We start from the raw sequence: 17,845 nt of genomic DNA on the forward strand, positions 1-17,845 counted from the left end.
TTCAGAGTCTGCCCCAAAACCACAAGGGTCCCAGTGCGTATAAAACCAAATGTAACAGACACCCCAGTGGCTTCCACCAGCTTCGTAGCACCCTCCAAATGCCCATGTAAAGTTTGAGTGGCAGAGAGTGTTCTCCTGTCAGTACGCACGCGGCGGAGCTGACAGCAGCCATTTTAAAAATATCCTAAATTAAATAGGAGTTGGTCCTTGGGTTTTAGCAACGGATGCTCGGTTACGTTTTGAACATGGGCTGACAATGATATTTAGGATTAAACCTTCCAAAAGACATTTTTCTCTTGGGTGAACCACAACATTTATCCTAGCTCCCCCTACTTTATCGAGACTGTCTGCTTACAGTGACAAAAAGCAGCCCCAAGTGTGCTACAAATTACATAAAGCGTAAAAGTGTCATACAGTGTAAAAGTGTCACAGAGAGTCAGTCAATATACCTTAGTTTGGCTAAAGTACTCATAAATGTTTATAAACATTAATCCATCAGAAATTATTTTAAAAGAAGGAAATACATAATCATGCACAAGTTTACAAAATATTTCATAATACAAAGGAACTAAAACATCTCCGAACAATCTATCTGGACTTCTCATCCTCCTGCATTACAGTGCAATTTCCTAATGTTTATGGCGCTCGAATAAAATTTAATACAGCCAGAGAGAATTTTTTCTGATGTAAGCTGTAATGCAATCAATGCTGGCCTGAACTTGTTAACATTTAAAACTCACAATAATGGTATTAAATAACGTTTCTCAGCAGCAGAATATAATCTGCAGAAAAACAAGGTGCAGTGTGCTTTGTGCATAAGAAGAACAACATTTGGGGTACGAGGAAAGAAACTATAGAATTCAATCTGAAACGGGTCACGTAAGATATGAACAAGAAATTCTTTACAAAGAGAAGATAGGGGTCCAATCCTTCCACTGTAAATAATTTAATATTAGATTTCACAGAAGATTTGCATAATTCACTAGTAAGTATGACACTTTCACAATAACTTGAGATTTCTTTTTTTTACATTTTCTCTGACGGAAGTGCTAATAGAGTTAGTAAATAATTTGCTATATTGGTTTGTGGCCCAGGTTTGCTGCAAATGCAAATATGGTCTCAAGGCACCTCAAGAATTGGTGTTGACCTATATTTTGTAAGTGACCCCAGGCAAGAGAGGGGTGAAAGGGAATACCCAAGTAAGTAAAAGTCAAAACCTGCCTTACTGTTGTCTCATCAATATGGCATGATCGTTTTTTTGTATTTATGGTCCAACACATCATATTAAATGATTTTGTTACATTAGTATTCAAGTCATCATCATCTTACACAAATGTATTAAGTTATTCTTATTCTAGTTTGGGACACATACAATGGAATATTGTTAGGGGTGTTCGGTTTTACCACCCACCAACTATGCGACAAATATTGAGAAGGCACCAGTAGCTTCCAAACCTGCGGCAATCCCTCAAAACAAAATCACTGACTTTGTTTTAAGGCATATCTAGGTTACTTTCAGCTAATTAGTCTTTCAAAATACATTGTTTTTACCAGAGAGGTTAAGTGAGAAGGAAGGAAACCAGTTCAAACTGCACCCATAGGCATCCATTTATACATCCAAGATAAAAGGAAATATACGACTTGGGTGTGAGTTCTTAATGCCCATTATATGTCTCATTTCCCAACAGTTAATCTGTTATTCAACTTTGGTCTGAAATGAGTTGGTAACAACAAACAATGTGTTAAGTGGTTCAAATTGTAAGTGTGTTTGGCTGATCCTGATCTGAGGAAGTCACTATTACCCTTTCCTCAATTAGTCGTGAACTTGGATAGGTCAAAGTGAAGGTAGGCCACTGAGGATATGGAGAATAATACAAACCAAAGATTTATATACCAAGACAAACACTAGGGTCTTGCTAAAGAATCATCCCTGAGACACCAAACCATTCGTTATGTGGCCATGCAGGGGAAGACAACCCAGACTTGGCTGTGCTCTTTTACCACAGACACCTACACCCTTAACCAAAATTCACAGAAATGCATACAGATCAACCCAGTTTCTGGGGAAATGGCAGAGGGGCACATTCATGACTATTAAGGGATAGATAAATGCTAGGCCTTTAACCTTCTAGCTAGCAGAGAGGTATTTTTACAAGGGGGTAAATTTACTAGCATTTTGCATCAGGTTTGCGTCACAAAAAGCCTAGGGCTGCTTTGAGTTACTCCGTGTCAAGGGGTCATTCCATGGGTTTATGGTTTTTGATGTAAAACTATCAACTAAAAAAAAAGCAAATAGGGATTTGCATCAATAAGTAACGTTAATTCAACTCTGGGATTATCGAGAAGAAATGCTTTTATTTCTCCAATCTTTTCCAACTTTGCATGTGGACTGTACTGTACAGCACACATCCAAAGAGGAAAAATATAAGCCTAGGCTTAGTCTTTTTAACTGGAAGGGTACAAATCCTATGCTAGATAGAAGACACACCGTGTTTTGGTGGCGCTGGAAGTAGAATTGTGAGGCAGCGCTGGGGAGAGAGCAGGACAGTGCCATATTCTGTAGATAGGATACTTTCCTACTCTCTCACGCAATGCAGCAACTTTGGTTGCTGCGCTGCATTGCAAGACTTTTTAGTTAATATACCCCTATATGTAGCTCACAATTCTTGCCTCCCAAAACTATGTGCAAAGACGAAGACCATCTCTAGTTTGCTGGTGGCAATGGAATTTGCTGGTACATTGGCACTTTTGGCAACCTCTTATTACATCTGCCTTCAGTACAGGATGTGTATACTGAAGACTGACTTCTTCGTTCCTGAAGGCAAGTCTCAATGTAATAGTCTCAGTGCCTATCAGCCTATTGCAGGTATCCCTACCATCAACGTGCTGGAGAGGTGGAGGAATTACCCGATTTTCTTCAAGGGCAGTAGAGTTTAAGCAAACAGAGGAGTAGAAAACACTGCACCCAATGTGGCAATTAGATCCGCTAGCGTTCTTGGGTTCATATTGAACAGAACAGTAACTGCATACAAATGTAAAAATATCAAACAACCACAAATTACCAAACCACATGCACATACCAATACTGTACATGGAAAGCGAAACTCGTTTTTTACAAGCACTAGGCTATACACAAGGTTAACATTTCTCAAGACAGTAGGGACACCTGACATTACTGGTCATAAATCTCTCAGACTTTCAACTTCGAGAACATCATCCCCTCAGGCGGAGATTGTCCTGGTCTTCATGTTAATCTCTAGAAGAGCAACAATTTCAAAGGTATACAACTGGTATAGTTTCTACCTCTGTTGTGTCATTGCTTTTAAAAACTGTGCTCCTCATTGGTATACAAGTGTGGGCATCAAAGCCCAACCAACCATAAGTCTTCAGTATAAATTGCAGGGACAATTTAAAACACTTTTTGAAGACCACTATTCCACTGAATCATTTGTAATCCTCATTCAATTGAATCTTAGGCTTACTGCTATCGCTACCACCTATAGACAAATAAAAATATTTGAACAAAGCAAATTGAAGTATATTTTACGCTAGGTGGAAAGGTGATTTCGCAAGTGAATACTAAAACAAACAACAAACCAAGAATGAGATTGTAATCACTGACTGTTCCTTCAGATGAGTGTTCTTGCCAAAACTCAGTAGGACAAAATAACTATTTCACTATAGAGATAGTATATTTTAGTTTCAAATGCATCTCCATAAACTTTAAAGATCAGAGGGAAGGCTGCTGGAAAAAGGAGTCAACAGAGAACCCTGTTCAACGGAGATGTACTGAACAATGCCTAGGATTAGTACCTCTTTGCTTTGACCCCTGATTTTCACAATCCCAAGCATCTGAAAAAGGGCCTAGACAAAGAATCAATCACCATGGTTGCCTAGTATGAGATCTGTCATGTAGCTCTGAAAACTTACCATCTGATGCTGTGATCCAAACATTGTGTTGCAAGGCACCCGACACAGACAGGAGAGGGGCAAACCAAGCTGCAATAAAATGATTGCATTATCAAAATCAAATATCACACAGGCCCTGTACACCACCTTATTTCAACTTTGTGGACATAAAACATGAACAGCTCTAAAATGGTTTCTTTTGGACTAAGGTTTAGGAATAAGCATACAACATTGCCACAAATAAGTGCGTTGATTTGCGACTCGCAAAATGGAATGTACAACAGTGTCTCACACACTGTTTCCGACTCCAAATGGTTTGGCAGCTTGCCTGCCTCATTAATATCCATGAGGCAGCTTGTAATTTGCGACCCATTGGGAATGGCTACCACTCCCAGGGATGGTAGCCTGCTGGGGTCAGCAGACAACTATCTCTGTGACTTCTTTTTAAATAACAAGAAACAAGGGGAACCTGGCTGTCAATTCACAAACCGCTTTTTAATTATGCGGACCAGAGCTACGGCAGTTCTGAAGCTCTGAATGTTGTTAATTACATTCTTTTGAAAAATTTCAAAACATTTAAGAGAACATTTTCAATCGTGTCTCGTTGTTTAAATATACATCCATACCTGGCGTCGCATGGACGATAACCCCCTTGTTTATCCCTCTGCTTTTTTTTTTTTATTAATTCTGTTTACTAAACAGGAAAAAGTGGTCATGCGATACAAATATTCATTTTGTGCATTTACAGGGAACAGTGTCTTTACAGGCGTCGGTGTCTTGCTTTCGTTATCAAAGTTACATCTACAGTACATGCAGTTGGTTTCGAACCGTGAAGTGTTCATCAAGGGAGGGGATAATAGGGGGTTCACACACTCCTCCCCGATATACATTCCATTTAGTCCAGATTGCTATCCATTTCCTGGGACACCCCCGGGCAACGCACACTGTTTTCTCTCTCGCCATACACCAATCCATGTCCTCCCTCCATCTCCTCACTGTCGATGGTGTCGCAGCCCCCCATAACTGTGCTATGTTGCGTTTGGCAATCATCTGCCCGAGTGTAACCCAGAGCCTCCCCTTCACATTTAAGTCTGTGGGCTCCCAGATGTTCAAAAGGCATCTCTTAGCTTCGGGCAGTAGAGTCACCCCCCAGACCGTACTCCTACATTTTAGGATTTTCTGCCAGAAATCTTGAATTACCGGACACTCCCAAAGAACGTGTAGGAAGGCACCCTCCATCCCACATTTTCTCTTGCACAGCCCATCCTCGCTTCTACCCATGAGCATTAGTTGCCGCCCCGAGAGATCAACACTGTGCAAAATCTTCAGTTGTACCAATTTCAGTTTTGCCGAAATGGCAACTTCTTTTGGCGAGGAAAGTGCCTCCTGCCACTCTTCATCATCGATTTCCAGACCATCCCTCCCCCATTTCTCTCTAAGTGCCGTAAGAGGGTCCGGAATGTGATGGATGAGTTTTTTATATGTTAGGGATATGCATTTTTCTGGTAAATGGCCATCAAGAAGTTTATCCTCGAGAGGGGATGACTCGGGTAGTGACGTCCCAGCCGGGATGTTGGCCTGTAGGGAGTGTTTAACCTGTGCGTATCTAAAGTATTCTGATTCAGCCATCTCATATGTCTGCTGTAATGTGGTGAATGTCTCCACTCCATTCCGCCCCCAAAGGTCCCTTATGTGTGAGATACCTATGAGGTCCCATTTATCAAACCCTTTCGTACGGCCCAGAGTTCCCAACCGTTCGGAGTCCCAAAGGGGGGTCGCCATTGTGAGTCTGTTGGCCCACCCCAGAGCGCGATTAACCACGTGCCATAATTGCACCACATATTTGGTGGGTCCAGTGAGTGTGAACCTTGCCGGTCTCGAGTATAGTGCTCTCGTAAAGTCTCCTCCTGGCTGTAACCACCTATCCATGCCATATGCCGGGTCATCCCCGCTTCCATATTGACAATCCCTCTGCTTTTTAAATAAAGCAGTTTTTAGAAAAAAATGCAGCCTGTTTTCCTGAAAGAAAACAGGATGCATTTAAAAAAGAAAAATCAAATGTTTTGGTTTCATTATTTAAGAGCAGTCAGTGGTCCCTGGGGCCGCTCTTAAAAAATATTTTTGCTGGCAGTCACAAAGGGGAAGGGGTCCCTTCCTGTTTGCCAGTGCCTTACCACCTTTTTGAAGTGGGTGGCCAACTGCAAGTGTTTTGCGACCACAAATACGGTCGCAAAACAATCGAACATTGAAGTATGACTTGCTGTTCAGAAGGTACGTCCTTGGCACGGCCATCCTAATATCGAGTCACAAACCCTATTTTGCGAGTCAGTAATAGGTTACAGACTCACAGAACAGTGTTTCTACATAAGACAGACCTATTGTGCAGCCGCAAACGGACCCATTTCCCATTAGTGACTGCAAAAAACGGTCATACATCTCCCTAGATAGTGTAGCAAAGCCACTAAACTGCTCTTTAAACCAAACCCCCCGTGTTGCATCTTATAAGGGCTACCACATAGCTCAGGACTTTCTAGAGAGCCAGCTAATGATTTAATATATTATTATATCCAGGGTAGACCAGCTGGATACAGCTAGACAATCATTTATGATAAGGCGACTTAAGGAGGCATGGGAGTAAGAGCATATAGATACCCATAATTGAATTGGTGCTAATTTCACACTATCCTTCACATAGCTTAATACTAGTTTTGTGTGCGAGAAGAAACATGGACTACTGGGTGGTAACCCCAAAAGCAGTCTACAGAAGCAATTTCTTTTATCTGCAAGATGCGTACTACGGTAACCCCAAATGGCCGCATATGTTAAAATCTGAATGCATTCACGATTATAAAGGTCTAGAATGGGGCAGGACAGGTTTATTCCCAATGCTCTGGGCCTACAGCTTGGTTAAATCTCAAACACCTGTTCAATAGGCAATAAGCTGAGAGAATCAAAAGTAATACCCAAGTAGGGAAAATGGGCCACCTTGCCAACGTTCTCACTCTTGATAAGAATAGGTCTGGTCTTACTACTTGGACTACTGCATACCATTGAGTGTTTTTTACGGATGTTAATTTCTAGATCTAAGCGATCCATAAACGTTTAAAAAAAATAGTCAATCAGTCCTTGCAGGGCATTTGGTCCTTTGGACATTAAAACAACATCAGCAGCATAAATTTAAACATGAACTGGTCTTGAGCGCATCATTGGCATATCCTTGCAATGCGAAATTTAAAAGACATTAAGATCATTTATAGACAATAAAAATAATGCTGGTGCAAGATTGCAACCCTTTCTAACTCACCGCTCCAATGCAAATACATTGGTACTTTCCTGCTTGAAACATGTGTTATGGATGCCGTAACCTCATTATGTAAAGTGCAGTCAAGATTAATTAGAGCCTTGTTCCTGCTCACCCTTGATAGGCTAGCCCCGAGCTTTGATTGGTAGAAAGCATTGCCAAGGTCCTTAAATGATAGGAACAACACATCCAAGTGTCCCTGGACGAGCATCTTAGTTTGTTACGTTCCCCATAAGAGGGGTCCAGGAACACAACTCTGGATCTAAGTTTGGCATTACAATCTTCCCCAAAGACCAGGTTAAAACATTGCAGGCTGGCTGACGCTCTTTCGCTTAAAATGTCAATGACTTCAAAAAGTATATCTGTACTACACAGGGTATCCTAGAAGTTTATGAAGGAAAAAATAAAATGTCTAGACTAGACAATGCAAAAAGAGTAAATCCTGGGTGGGATAATGGGACCTCAATAGCCTTGCATTGCAACAAAATCGTAAATACGGTTGTCATACCCGCCTTAGCTCTACCTGAAGACTGCGGGCAAAGAGCAACTGGAATAGTCTTCCCAGGTTATCAGATCCTGTGCCCAAGTCAAGATAATTCTTGCAGCAAGATAATTTCATACTTATTAATGAAAGATATCCAGTCCTTATTACTTATATTGGAGGCTAAACCTGCTATATTCCAGCATATCATAATAACTGTTGGATCGCATTTATGGATCCGTGGTAAAATCATGACTTCCAATGCCCCCATTCCATGTCTTGTTACAGGCTTGCCAGAATAGCAGTCAAAACTTGAATATTTGAATCTGGTGTATCTCCCCCAAAGCCTCCTTCCCATTTGTCAATCCGAGTGATTCAAGTCAGAAAGGGGTGTGAAGCGAATTTGAGTTAGGATGAAATGATAAAGAGATAAGGTGCAAAAACATTTGTTACATAGGACTGGGGTCATGTTGGCCTGTTGTAGAAAAAGAATAAGGGCAACAATTGAACATAGTCAAACGTATGACGGCTAGATCATCCTTGTGAGAAAAAGATTCATGGCCAGCCGGGGGTACCTACCCAAGCCTGAAGTTGTCATAATCGGTAATGGTAAAACCAAAATTTGGGGTAAGCAAGTGGCATACTTGGTTCTTTAACTGGGATGCTGTTTTGACTTTGGTTGGAGGGAGTACAGGAACATCAGTTACAATTGTCACGTATGGGCAGGCCACTGGAGGGAGATTAAGGCAAGGGGCGGGATAGAGTGAACACTGGGGCAATCATGAGCCCAATTGGTCCTTCTGTGGACATAATCAGCTCCTCTGTGCTCTCTCATCATTGGTTCTGGATTGTGCCCTCTAATGCTTTCCTGTCCCTCCAAAATAGCTACATTTGAAATCTGGGGGCTATTGTGAAGGGAATGCTGCCTTCAGACTGAGCTGCAGGTGCACACTAGGGGCAAGGGATGACTAAAAAGTCAAATTCTCCAAGGTGCACTCCCCAACAAGACAGGGAGTCATCTGTCATAAATTTCGGTTGGGATATGAGAGCGACGGAAGGAAGACATCCCTGAAGGTTAATTCAGTTAACATCAGCAGTTCGCCTAGCCATACATATCTTGAACCCATTGGCTGTTGAGCCCAACATAAAAGAAAACATTTTTAATCTGAATGTTTAATTAATTGGATGTAACAGGATATGAATTCCAGGAGGGCTCTGTAGACCAGAACTAAGCAATTTCAAACAGCATAGACTCATCCTTACATTACGAGGATGGAAGAAACTTTTAGCAGATGGTTACACAAGTTGTGGCACTTACTGAGCTGTGGCTAGGTAACTGTAGCTCACTGTACAGCAAGAAGAGGGAACTGCTTTGGATCAATGCCAATACAATATTGGATATCTGATTCACCACCAGATACGCCAATCTTTCAAGTATGGGTGCATGGAACATCTTATTTCTTAGACGCGGTCACTTGTCCCATAATTCCATTCAAAAGCTGGTCATTCACCCGCATCTAAAAGGTTGTCACATGAACTGCAGGTATCAGTTGCTCCACCTACAGGAACAAGTAATTTTTCTGCTCTTAACGCGTAGGATCTCTACATCTTACAAGCACTTTCTTCAAGCATCAAATTATTAAACCTGTACATAATAACCATAAGCTCTGTGTGGCAGAAACCAGCTTTCCTTTCAATCTTACCCCCTTTCACACAAGGACAGAGACTTTAAGCAATGTGTCTGACCTATCTAGTCACTTGGTTTATTTTCTGATTCCCCTTAAGATTCTCCTCAACCCCCTAAAATGGATATGCCCCTAGGGAATATGGGAATGTCTGAATTGTGGAATAATCCCTAAAATGCAAGTTTCCCATCTCAAAAGATTATAAAAGCAAGATATTGGGAAATGGTGCATTATGCATCCATGAAGGAAAAGCTTTCTACTAATCTTACGGGTCGGTACACTTTCAATTTAGGATTGGTACATTACCAACTAGACAGTTTACGGGGAAATGGGATGGGTCCCAAAGTGATAGATGCCCCTGGTGCCCGGGTCAACAAGAAACAGTTGGTCACATTTTGTTTGGATGTCCCCAATATGTTGCACCACGCCGGATGTGGATCAAACCTATTTGTAAACTTATGGGCACACGGAGATATGTTGATGCTCTGAGAATTTTAAGGACAGACCCGAAACTTACAATTGCAATGGCGAAATTTTTGCATTGGGCCTGGACAATTCAAATCAAATTACTTTCCTTGCCCAGAGCTTAACTGCAAAGTCCTCTGTTTCCTGTTGTGCTGAATTGACATCTTTCACCCACTAACCATATATTAGTTACTGGTACGTTTTAGAAATGATGAAATTGTATTGTATTATATTTAGTAAATGAGATTTTTAGATATTGTGTTTTAAACCTATTCTTCATGAGTTATATTATTGAATTTAATACTTTTTTTTAACTGTGTATGGAATTTGATGTATTTATGAATGACTGATGTATTTTATAGATATACTTTTATGACTCAATTGTCGAATAAAGCTTATGATAAGGATATGCCCCTCTATAATCGCCTCTAGTTCGTGACTTGCAGAAAATTGCTGAGGGAAAACTTACTCAAATATCTCATAGTAGTTAGACATTTAAAAAATAATCCAGTTCTAATTTATAGGCCAGATACAGACAACTTTATACATTTTTCCACTGTCGCCCTGGAGTGTCTACCCTGTCCAATGAATTTTAATTGCAGTTTGGACCCGCCCCCTATTTCCTACAAGTAATCTCCCTCTTTTTGCACGCCTAATGTTGGCTGGTGAAGGCAGTTACTGAAAGCTCTGGTAGTAATGATTAAAGAAACCTTTCACAACCTCTATTTACATAGTGCAAGTAAGTCTGCAGGCAAAGAATTATGTTTTCTTCTATTCAGCAGTTGCTGTGCTTCTTTAACTGTCCCAGTTCTGAGGCTGTGTGAGCGAAGATCGGGTGTCATGCTATTCAAACTAGGAAATCCAAACTCCCATAATCAAGGCAAAGGCAGATGTAGGAAGCAAACAATGGGTCTATTTACTGCCACAAGCACTGCAACAAAGTTGCTTTTATTGAGAAATCCATACCACAGACAGAGATACCTTTGTGCAGCTAGGTGGGAAGATAACAAAACTGCTGGGTAATGCAAATTTGCAGGGCCTAGAACACACAGATGAATGTTTTACTCATGGCTCCTGTAGAACAATGAACCTCCTCAAGCTTCAGGTTCACTGTATGTAAGTCACACTCTTAAGTCTGATGCTTATTGCTAAAGGATCTCATTGGACAACGGAGCCGCAATACAAATATTTTTTAGCCGAGCATTACTTACAATATGGAAACTTTAAGTTGCATAAATTATCAACAGGAATGAATAAGCAAATTACAGAATCACAGCATCACAATTAAAAAACAGCACATTAAACAAAACAATTGCTAATTATTTAACATAAGGAGTGCTGCTAATGGATATGAAATTCTATTCTGCAGGAAATAAAAATTATGGGGAACACAACAGAAGCAAGATGTGGTACTGAAAGAGAACTTATTATAAAAGCCTTACAAAGCTTAAATTATATATGTTTCAAGACAAAAGTTTAATTCAGAGCCATGTCTCCATTGTAAGACCAGGTAATCAGCAGTATTGCATCACAACTGTGTAGGACTATCACAATCAGACTAAATATATGCTCTCTTTTCAAACATTTTCCTGTCAGCACTGAGATCCCCATCTTTTAGTGAAGTTGCTCACTGTTTTGCTGCATGTGTAAAGTAAACATCACTTAGCACTTTACCTGATTACAAATGAACTGGCCCAGACCAGACCTAGAAGCAGAGCTGATGTAGATCACAGGCTGCTTTGAATAGAAGACACTGAATCCTTCGCTTGAGTAGTCTTCATAGCGTGAATGAATAACAAGCCGGCAGACTTTAAGAAGGCCTTCCCGATCGTCTTCATGATAATAAGCAGATCCATTTTCATACCTGTCAATTAAACAATTAATTGTAAGCAGTAGATAGCTTTGGTCGTAATGAAGCTGTTTATATGATGGTTATCAGTGGGAGAGGATAATCTCCAAGCAAAAGTGTTTTTTTTCTCTTCAGTTTGGACATCACAAGATCACTGAGCTAGCTAAATAAATAAAATATGGCATTACTACTGTAATATTACAAGCAAGTACAACCATTAGCAGGGTCATTGGTTTTGCTGCTCAAACCTCAAGTCACTAGACCCCCCCCCTCTCCTCCCCACACCATTCCATTCCACCGCCCCTAACCCCCAGGTGACAAAAAACAGTGTGTTCACCTTTTAGGTGTCAGACTATTCAGGCTTTTGGGACCTCAATCAAATCTCAGCTTACATTTCAAGACTACAACCTTTCTACCATTATTTTAACAAACCAGATATTTAAGTGTGTGAGAATCAGAGAGAGTATTTTGTTAAGAGAACACATATGCAGGGTAAATTCTTCCGTTCACTTTAATGCATCCACCATGTCAATTCAATTCAATAGTTCTTTATTTGGTGGTTAAAAACCATCATAAAAGGGTACACATATATACAGTTAAAATAATATTAAATGATTATACAAGAACATTGACTGAATCTATGTACATAAAAATAATTCATTATTCACAAAGAATCCACCTTGATAGCTTAATCAAAATAACGGGTGGGGGAGCCTACAGGGTTCGTGCATGATACTGGCCTCTAGTTACCCTTAGTCTTAATGCAAATTTCAGGAAACTTATCACAGAACACAGTGTTAGCGGGTCGCTAGCCCTTTGTAGGAAAATCAGTGCCTATTTTGCTCGAGTAAATCTAGCCTTTTTTAGAATTTATTAGAAAAATCTTCGTATTGGTATTGCATATAGGGGACATAAAAGTACAAAATGAAGGGTGTCCTGCGGAGACCTGTTGTCGCAGCCGCAGGCACCCTTCTGCTCAATTGAGTGACTAAAACCAGCTGGATCATCTAACAAATAAGGTAAAAAAATTGAGCCTAAAACGTGACATTAAAAACCTTTCTTGAGCATTATACATGACACAAAGATACGGTTCCATCCCTTCAGTGGTTTCAAGCCTGCTATAAGTACTCACTGATGGTTTGACCCCTTCTGTTGTGGTTCTGCCCGATACTCTTAGGTCCATGAAAATTCTCTTCAGGTTAAGCTTATCCTGAGCGATGATCACTGAGGGGTTTAAGTACAGCTCTTGGCGACCCATGTTTTCCAAGCTAGTCTTAACGTAGTTGAGCCATGGAATATTCAGACTTTTGTCTCTGCCAAGGCAATCTTGTAGGATCAACCTACTCAGTGCGGCTTCCGGGTTCGTCCAGATTTTGAGCCAGGCCAGAATTGGTCTAAACTTAATCAAATCCTCTAGGTAGGGTCTTCCTAGTTCTCTATGGACTATAACGGCTGATGTGCAATTGGGGACTTTCAATATTGAGCGAAATATTTTATTTTCCTCCCTTTGCAGTGCGTCGAGATTTATAAAGCCCCACACTTCTGAGCCGTACATGGCTTTGGGACAACACATTGAGCCATAAAGGTTCATTGTTTGTTCCGGGCACCAGCGGCCAACTCTCCTCCTGTAACCTGCAATGGCCCCAGTTGATGGCACCAATTTGCCACACCTTTCCTGAGCCAGAGGTGCAAATTTCAGTGACTCGTCGAAGAGCACACCTAAGTACGAGAACGATTGCACCCTTTCTAGTGTGTGATTGCCAATTCTATATAGGAAACTAGTCCGTGGTTTGTGACCTGCTGTCATTACATATGATTTTTTAAAATTGACGGACAGATCTAACACGTCCATGAATTTGACAAACCCATCGATTAGGATCTGCAGGCTTTGGGGGGTTCGCGCCAGGAGAACCGCATCGTCTGCGTACAACAGCACCGGGATGTTGCGTGTCCCCACCCTTGGGCAATCTGTTTTTAGGTTGTTCAGGGACTGTTCTAAATTATTGATATATAGCGAAAATAGGAAAGGGGCTAAAATGCAGCCCTGCCTCACACCACTAGTGCAGCTGAAAGAATCAGTCAACCCCCCATCCTTATTATAACGTACCCTGGCAGAGGTCTCTCTATGCAGTTCCCTCAGCGTGCAGATTATACCTGGGTCAATTCCCAGGTGATTCATCATTGCCCAGAGCTTGTTCCTGTTAACATGGTCGAATGCAGCGGCCAAGTCCATGAACCCCAGATAAATGGCTTCGTTGCTGGTTTTAGTATACTTTGCAACCAGCATGTAGAGGTTCAGGCATTGGTCACTGGAAGACCTGCCGGTCCGAAAACCGTACTGGGCATCTGAGATGATGTTATTATCCTCAGCCCACTCGGTCAGGCGATTCAGGATTACTCTTCCCAGGATTTTAGCTGTAACATCTATCAGAGAAATTGGGCGATAGCATTGGGGGTTATCTCTGTTGCCCTTTTTAAAGATAGGTACTATAATTGCCAATGACCAAGACCGGGGCAGGCCGACCATAATGGCCGCGTTTATTACTCTGGTTAAAATAGGGGCCCATAATTCCACGTTACTCAGGAACAAATCCGGGGGAGTCCCATCTGGGCCCAGGGCTTTATTTTTGGTGAGTCCCTCAATTCCCAAGCTAATTTCTTCTAGGGAGAATTCCAACGTCTGTCCCTGCATGTCCACCCCCCTCTCCTCTATCCTATCTTCCTCCCCATGGTTATACAGGCCCTCAAAGTGAGCTGTCCACTGTTCCGGCAGGATATTTGTGGCGACCTCAGGGGCGTTTTTATCTTGAAAACAAGGGGAATTTATTAATCTCCAAAATTCTGTAATATCTTTTTTTTCGGAGGCCTCCCTCAAGGCCGCCCATGCTTCCCCCTGCAGTGTTACTTTCCTTCTTTTTAGCTCCTTCCTGTGTTTTAATCTACATGTGTTGACTTTTACCTAGGTTTGCTACTAAGTGCTTTCTTTAACTCCTTCAAGGCTCGTGTGCAATCCCCGTCAAACCATTTCGGCGAGTTAGAGTTGGTTTTCTTTGGAGCCTTGGTCCACAGTAACCCTTCCACCAGGCTAGTTATTTGGCCAAATACGTTTATTAAACGAGCCCCTGCCACAGAGAAGTCTAAACACTCATTAATGAGTGATTTACCTTTTTCCATTAAGGACCGGTAAAATCTGTCCCCATCTAATTTCGCCCACCTAAGTCTTCTACCTTGGGCCGTCACTCTTTCAGAGATGCCCCCGACTGGGTTGTTCTTTTGTTTAGCCAGGTACAAAAACTCCAAAACCAAGGGGTTATGATCGCTGAAGGGGCTCCACTCAATTCCTATTTCAATGATCCGGTTTTTTAAACATCTAGAAGCAAGAATGTAGTCTATATAGGAGGAGCACCCTCTCCCTTTAAAGGTGGGGGGGGGGGGGGGGGGGGGGGAAGTGTGCCATCAGGCCCCAGTGGGATCATATCGACCGTGTGTTCCAGATCGTGAGAATGGAGGAGCTTTCCCAATTCTATACCACTCGATGAGTGGCTAAAATGGGGACCTTTTTTCATTGGGCATTTTGACCAATTCACATTGATCGGGAACAACCGGGGGCATAAGTGGCAGTTCAAATCGCCCATTACTAGTGTCGATGGGGCCAGGGCACCATAAGCAGGTGCGAGTTCTTGACTCAACCTGGCATCTAGTTCCCTCAGAATGGGGGTGTCATTTTCTGAAAGACCGGTGTTATACACGTTGAACAACACGAGCCCTAGCCCTTTATTCCTGAACCTCAGGGCCTGGATGTTCCATGCGAACCAGTCCACACTGGACCATTTGCCTTGTATTTTTAAGTCTACATACATGGACAAACCACCCTTGGCCCTGCCTGAAGAGGTTTTTGTGCTGGAATAAAAAAGCATTTATAACCGGCCATATGAAAGTGGGTGTTGTCAGTTACCCAGGTTTCTTGCAGGCAGATTATATGGAAATGGGCCATATATTGCCGCCAGTCCTCATTATCGAATTTACCTGCAAGACCTGCTATATTCCAAGAGATAGTTCTCAGTCCCTCTTTCACGGCATTAACAGTCCCTGGCCCCGACATGCCTTGAGTGATGTTAACCCGCCCCACTTGATTCCTAGGAGATAGTCTCTGCAAATCCCTGCCCTGCTGTATTGGATCTGGGGCTATGATTCCTGTCCCTACGATTGTTTGCGGGCATCCCTCAGAGATAGAGTTAGAAGCTTCTGTGGTCATTACTGGGGTCCTGCACCTGCCCACCCCTAATGTTAACTGTCCATCCACTTTGGCCAAGCGATATGTGAGTGGTGTTCCTCCTATCAATGCGTCCCGATCAGATTTCTTGTGATCCGTGTCAGCCTGCATTACCGGGATGTATGGGGTGAGTAGTCAATCGATCTCCTCTAGCGACCTTAATGGGGTGAACCTATTTGCCCAGCATGGGTGTCCACCTTCCCAAATCCCTGTCACTCGTCGTGTGCGATTTGGGGCCCTATTTGAACTCGGGTTTGGTCCCTCCCCACTTCTCCACCATGTAACCACACAGCCACCACCGGACCAGCTCATCAGCAACTGTCCTACTGGTTGCCCAGAATGCCCCACAGCAAGTTGTTCAGTTCTCTTCAATGCATCCCGCATGTAACCATGCAGCCACCACTGGACCAGCTCATCAGCAACTGTCCCACTGGTTGTCCAGGATACCCCACATTCCATATGATGCCCACAGGAATCCATGAGTTATATCGCAGTTGAACAGGCACGAACATTGTAACAAAACACAGGCCACACCACATTTGCTCGAAGGAGTCTGATTTGCTGTTCTCCTTCCACCTTTGCTATAACCCTACCAACCCCAAGAAAGCTCACTTGGCATTTTATAAAGATGTGTATTTTCTAACAACATAAAGAAAAGTATGTGAGCAAAGTACCCTATAACCTTAGTTCCACTGCCATACACCTTAATTCATGAACATATCTTAAATGTGTAAACGGGTGGTAGTTATTAGATTTTTACAACTTGATCAGATTAAATGGCACTTTCGTTGCAATAAATTACCTGAACAGGCGGCAGAGCCACAGGGTGGTATCAGAGAGTATTCTGGTTGTAAGCTTTCTTAGTCTCTCCTTTTCTAGCACCGAGATGTAAGCTGCCAAACTGTGCCCCAAAAGGGCCATGTGACCCTTTTCCCCAACGTTCTGCGTTCTGCAAATGGAAACACAAACAGTGGCAATAGAACAGTACACATGTAGTACCTTCTTACAAAATAAACATATCATCGATTTATTTCAAAAACATTTTTAGGTCTCTACGCCACTGGCTGGGTGATTAAAAACGAATCAATTTAATATGGTCAGAAAATGCACATCTGAAAATGAGGGGTCTAGGAGACTTGTGCATTTTTTCTAGTATGTGTATATGAAATGGGTCCCCAACAGCTATCTTAAACAATGGTATATTTTAACCAGGAAGGCATTCAATGTATGGCATTATCACATGTTATCCGGCTTCATTCGTGTTTTACAAAGGGTATTAAAACTTAATGAGTGTTTCTCCTAATGGACTGCAGTTTCCTCAGGAATTAACCTTTCTTTGTTCGTCGCCAGGACCTTAGGAGAACCATCTGGTAGCTTCCAGATTATCAGAGGGCAGTTGCTGGCTCAAGCAAAGGGAGCGGATGTGGCCTAAGGACCAGAGCTGCAGACTCTGAAACTGGGGAAGCAGGCTCAGGTTTCGGCTTCAGCTCATCCTGCGATACTGGGCAAATCATTTATCTCCCCATGCCAAATATTTATTGGTCTCTGGAAAGTAGCTCCAATTTTATCATAGCACTCGGAGGATCATGGTGTCCCAATTCTTTACACACGGAACTTGCGCTCCATTATGTTCCTATCATTATTCTCACTATCACAACACAGTGAACCCACAAGTGGTGTAAGCATGCTTTACACATTAAAATAACATGTAGAAATGGTATTACTACAGGTATGGGCCTTATTTAGAGTGTGGCGGTCAGGGTATTTTTTTGCTGTTGTAACGGAAAACAATGTCCACCAAATTCTCGGTCCACGTGCCCGATTAAAAGTAAAACAGCCCGCCAAGTTTAGCAGAGTCAAATTTACTCTTAAACCTTCCTCT

General features: G+C 42.1%; 1 protein-coding gene across 3 annotated transcripts in view; it reads right to left on the reverse strand.

Annotated features, from left to right (window-relative positions):
- PDXDC1 (pyridoxal dependent decarboxylase domain containing 1) overlaps nt 1-17,845 on the reverse strand; it is a 360,469-nt gene that overhangs the window by 240,401 nt on the left and 102,223 nt on the right. For all 3 annotated transcript variants that reach the window (XM_085632067.1, XM_085632066.1, XM_085632068.1), the window contains 3 exons: nt 16,766-16,912; nt 11,516-11,705; nt 3,931-3,999 (listed from right to left, as the gene is read on the reverse strand). In XM_085632067.1, the coding sequence (XP_085488193.1) occupies nt 3,931-3,999; nt 11,516-11,705; nt 16,766-16,912 (406 nt within the window). The remainder of the gene's footprint in view (nt 1-3,930; nt 4,000-11,515; nt 11,706-16,765; nt 16,913-17,845) is intronic.

Source organism: Triturus cristatus, chromosome 10 (genome assembly GCF_964204655.1).
Source record: "Triturus cristatus chromosome 10, aTriCri1.1, whole genome shotgun sequence".
In the NCBI taxonomy this organism is placed as follows: domain Eukaryota; kingdom Metazoa; phylum Chordata; class Amphibia; order Caudata; family Salamandridae; genus Triturus; species Triturus cristatus.